The 5,201-nt window shown below is 39.6% G+C and overlaps 1 protein-coding gene across 1 annotated transcript; it reads right to left on the reverse strand.

Moving 5' to 3' along the window:
• Positions 1 to 3,780: 3,780 nt before the first annotated feature.
• Positions 3,781 to 4,255, reverse strand: LOC138149897 (histone H2B type 2-E-like). The gene has a single exon (XM_069073100.1). The coding sequence runs from the start codon at positions 4,190 to 4,192 to the stop codon at positions 3,812 to 3,814; it is 381 nt and encodes a 126-aa protein (XP_068929201.1). The 5' UTR covers positions 4,193 to 4,255; the 3' UTR covers positions 3,781 to 3,811.
• Positions 4,256 to 5,201: the final 946 nt, after the last annotated feature.

Here is a 5,201-nt window from a genome sequence, read left to right on the forward strand (position 1 = left end):
TTGTTGTTTAGTCATTTTTTTTCAGTTGTGTCTATGTCTTTGTGACCACTTTGGGGGTTTTCTTGGCAAAGATACTAGAGTGGTTTGCCATTTCCTTCTCCAGGTCACTTTATAGAAGAGAAAACCCAGGCAAACAAGGTTAAGTGTCTTGCCCAAGGTCACACAGCTAGTAAGTGTCTGAGGCTGCATTTGAACTCAGGTCTTCCTGATTCCAGGCCCGGTGCTCTATCCTCTGTGCCACCTATCTGCTCTAGTAAGAATTTAACTAGGTGGAAAATAAGGTTTTGTTAGGGGAAAATATAGAAAAACAAGGTTGGGTAGTGGGAGAGTTCATACACACATAGTTTCAAGTCAGTGGAACTTTGTTTCAGCCTCTGGTTGAGTGATCCTCAGACTGATGTCATAGGAGACATTTTGGGGATAGAAGTCATTTCAGGGAGGAGGTTGTTTTTCTGACCTGGGGAACCCCTTGATAGCTATGCAGCCTGCTGCTATTAAGGCCTGGGATGAACATTTGTGAGATACAGTGAGAGATAAGGAGAGCCCATCTGATAGCACCATGTCTGATTGCAATACCAATCAAGTTCAATTTTTGAAAATCTCATTTTCTTAATTAATAATATATCTTTTGATGATCTTAGCAGAGATATAATTAGTGTTCTTATAGTCTGAGAATGTTCATTCTTTTTCAGATCCTGAACTTGGGGTTACCCTCATGGCTAACCATAAAAAAGTTCTTAATTGTAAAATTGAAAATGCTATTAGAAAATCTTTGTTGAGTTAAATTTTTTAATATTTCAGAGAATTTGCATTTCTTCCTATGAGATCTTAAGCAAGTTGCTTGATATTCCATTTTACCTCTTATCCTTTTCTATAAAAGAGAGGTTTAGCACCAGTGATATTATCATAGAATCAAAGAATTATGCAATTTCAAAGTTGGAAAGTGGTCATCAGGTTAAATCCGCACTAGAAAAAGAACTCCATCTATAATATAGTTCACATTTTGTTTGAATTTACTACCTCCTAAGATTGTTTATGCCACTTTTGAAAAACTTTAGTTGTTAGGAAGCTTAATTCTCACTCTAGCGTTGACGGGGACCCTACTTTAATTGTTTTTTTTTTTTAAATTTGCTTTTTGGAGGGAGGAAGGTAGGGCATTTGGGGTCAAGTGACTTGCCCAAGGTCTAGTTTTTGTGTTAAGTGTCTGAGGTTGGATTTGAACTCATGTCCTCTTGACTCCAGGGTTGGGAGCTCTATTCACTGTGCCACCTAACCGCTCTTGGACCCTTCCCTTATATGGCATGAAGACCTCCTGGTCACCCTCTTCTGAACATTTTCATACTCATTCAATACAATCTGTTAAGTACCCACTATGTGTAAGATACCATGCTAGATGCAAAAGATAATGAGAGCTTAGGAGCACTTGTGTTCAAATCCTAGCTCCATCATTTAGTATCTTCTATACTGAGAAGGTTCTAAGTACCTTTCTGAGTGGCAACACCTCATTCTTTTCCCCTTGTAAAATCAATTTCTTTAATCCAACTATAAGAATTTACATTTATCCCTATTAAATCTAATCTTACTGGATTCTGCTTAGTGTCAGAATCTTTTTGTATAAAACTGCCTATATCCTTTGATCCAGCAATACTACTATTAGGTCTGTTTCCCTGATTAGTGAAAAGGAAAAGAACCTGTATGTTCTAATACTTATGGCAGCTCTCTTTATAGTGGCAAAGAACTGGAAATTTCAGGGATGCCTGTCAATTCCAGAATGGCTAAGCAAGTTGCTGTATATGATTGTGATGGAATACTGCTGTGCCATAAGATATGAAGAACTCTATAATTTTAGAAAAACATGGAAAGGCTTGCATAAAATAATGAAGACTGAAATGAACAGAACCAAGAAAAAGTTGTATACAATAACAACAACATTGTTTTAAGAACAACTTTGAGCAACCAAGTCATTTTGACTATTATAGATACCCACATTAACTACATTTGGCCTATAAAGGAAGGCACTATCTGCAGAGAAAGAACTGACTGATATTAGTATATATAGTATGGTTTTACACACACACACACACACACACACACACACACACACACACACAGACATTTGTGTATAATGGTAACCATCTCTGGAGAAAGGAGAGGGGAAAAAGTTGAAAAAGTTACATAACTTTATTATATATTTGAAAGGAAAAACAGTTTCATGTGCAATCTTTTTTTTTCTATTCTTCTTTTGGAAATTCTTGTTTTATTTCTTAAGTTCAGAATTTAAAAAAAAATCTCTTTGGATCCTTACACATCAAATGTCAAAGCTACCCCTCCTACCTCTTTGTTACCTGAGAAGTTAAGACTTTATGCCTTTATCCCAGTCCTTCATAGAAATGTTAAGCAGTTACAAACCTAGAATAGATCCATAGAATACTCTACTGAAGAACTCCAAAATTGACTACTCTAGCTTCAACTAGTTTTGAATTCTAATTATACTATTGCTTAGTCCACGAATCTCCCTCTATCTTTTCCACAGAAATATACTGTTTTTACTAAGGATTCTTCCAACTCTAAAACTTAGGATCCTAAATTTTCAGGGAAGCTTCCATATACAAAGTCATTAAAAATTTTTCAGTGCTGCATATGAAAGTGGTGAGTTTTTCTTCAATGGGGGAAATGTGAAGAGAGGCACTTGTTACTACTAATCTTTTATGAGCAAGTGGGTCCATCAAGGAAGTGAGTGCACTTCCTTGATGAGCAAGGCAGGATAATGAATTTAAGTGAGGCTGTAGGGAAGCATTAAGTGTACTGAATTTGAAATTAGAAGACTCAGGTTAAGAATGTTGACTTCCAAACTTACAAATTGTGTGACTCTGGGCAAGTCACTTAAAATCCCATACACCTTGATTTCCTCTTCTGTAAAATGAGTGGGTTGACCTAGAACCTTAAGGTTCCTTCTACTTTTTAATAATATGATCATGGGAATACTTGAAGACATTACAAGGTGTAAAAGAGAAAAGGAGGATAGGTTGAAGGTGTGGCAGTTAAGAGAAGGGATGACTTGTTAAAATTAAAAAAAAAGTCTCTTGATGGCAGCAGAGGATTGACAGTTCAGCTTCCTGTCAGAGGGCCTCAATGTCTCCTCGATAGTCTGGCCTTTTTTTTCCAGTCTCCACTGCTCCTGTTCTCCTTTTAAATAAGGAATTAAAGGAGAAAAACCTCGTGTATAAATAAGAATACCGGAGAGTGTTCATGTCCAAGAGCTCCGACAAGACTAAAAGGCTTCAAATTGGGTTTTAAGGACTTGCTCTCAGCCACATTCACATCACATCCCACAACACTAACACACCACAGTAAGACAGGAGCTGCGAGAAACATAGTTTAGGGCTTAGCAATTAGACCTTTGCTTTAAAAGAGAGGACTATCCATGCTTAAAAATAGCGGTGTAAAGGGCACAAGACACTACTATACCCACACTAGTCTGGCTGCTGCATAGAAGGTAAGATTTGAGGAAAGGAGGCAACATTCAGGGAGAACCTTTTAGACCCCAGCCCCTAAAAGATGGGCCAAACACGGAATAGGTGCATACGGTTTCTCTCCTTAAAGGTCACTTTTACAAGAAACAGGGTAACAGGGAGAAGGAGTTAAATTGACTGGGGGGGGGGAAGGGAAAGAAAGGGAAAAAAAATCCTTAAGAGTTTTACAAACCTTTCTGGGGAAAATGGTAGTTATTTACAGTTCTTTTATTAGTCAAATTGTGTGGCTCTTAAAAGAGCCTTTGGATTTTTTGAAGTCGGAAGTCTTCCAGAGTAATTTACTTGGAGCTGGTATACTTGGTAACAGCCTTGGTACCCTCGGACACGGCGTGCTTAGCCAGCTCCCCGGGCAGCAGCAGGCGCACGGCTGTCTGGATCTCCCGGGATGTGATGGTGGATCGCTTGTTATAATGTGCCAGGCGGGAGGCCTCGCCGGCGATGCGCTCGAAGATGTCGTTGACGAAGGAGTTCATGATGCCCATGGCTTTGGATGAGATGCCAGTGTCAGGATGAACTTGCTTGAGCACCTTGTACACATAAATGGAGTAACTCTCTTTGCGGTTTCTCTTGCGTTTCTTACCATCCTTTTTCTGGGCTTTGGTCACGGCTTTCTTAGAGCCTTTTTTTGGAGCAGGAGCTGACTTGGCTGGCTCAGGCATCTTGCAAGCAATGCAGTGGAAGCAAATGCACGATTTCTTTATGCAGGATCCCTTAGTACTTATACAGGACGTATGCAAATAGGGGTTCCTTCAAGGCCCCTTTCTGATTGGAGAATTCTTTGTAAGGTTATCATGACTAAGCGTTGTCCAATGTAAATAACAGATTCCAATCCGGCCTCCTATTGGTTATATAAATTTACGTCGCATCCAATGATATAGCGATTTTTCTGCACTCCCTTTTAGAGTGCGACATTCTGCGACATAATGCCATAAAACTGGCTTCGCATTAGAGTTTTTTTTTTATCTTGCTAAACTTTACTGCTTTCAATTTGTGCTTTTCGTGTGGCTACGGAAAGCTGGGACAAAACCTCTTGTTATGGTCCTTTAGATGTGTTGCAGCTTCTCGTATGGCGCATGCGTAGTCTGCTCTGTAGAGCTGTCAGAGCGTCTCTGTGTCCAGAAGCCGTGATGCTGGAGCCCTTTTCCTGGGAGATGGCCGACTAATTTCATCATATAAGCGCAGGCTGTCTACTTGGACGAGTAGCTCTCCATGCTGCGGGGCGGTGACCTTCGCCCAGAGCGGCTGACTTCCTGTCTTATTGCTACGGTTCAAGCCCCCATTTTCACTAGAAACCAAAGAGCTCTTTTAAGAGCCAGCTACCCCCTCCCAGAATTGTTTTCGATAGAAAAAAGTTGGCAAGAAGTTGTGATGTCTTTTTCTTGGTAGGAATGTAGAAATTCCTTGGGAAAGCCATTTTTCTCCCATGAAGTGGATACGAAACATTCTAGGGACGGTGTATGCAAGTGCAAAAATTGCTTTCAAAGCTATGTTAGTGTTTGCAGTGAGATCGGAGCAAGTAAAATTATTAGTAGTTTTCTGAGAAAAGTAGTGTATTGAGTGGAAAGGGCTCAGCCACGAGAAGTTGGTTCTATTATTGACTATATTTGTGACGTGAAATTTTTGGAGGTTTTTATTTCTTGAACTGATACGAATTAGGTTGTATTAGAT

Source organism: Petaurus breviceps, unplaced genomic scaffold (genome assembly GCF_028583685.1).
Source record: "Petaurus breviceps papuanus isolate PSGF00001 unplaced genomic scaffold, PetGlider_PUasm1.0 90865, whole genome shotgun sequence".
Classification (NCBI taxonomy): Eukaryota; Metazoa; Chordata; class Mammalia; order Diprotodontia; family Petauridae; genus Petaurus; species Petaurus breviceps.

Coding starts and splice junctions, on each gene's coding strand:
- LOC138149897 (XM_069073100.1), bottom strand. CDS start 4,192: ATGCCTGAGCCAGCCAAGTCAGCTCCTGCTCCAAAAAAAGGCTCTAAG.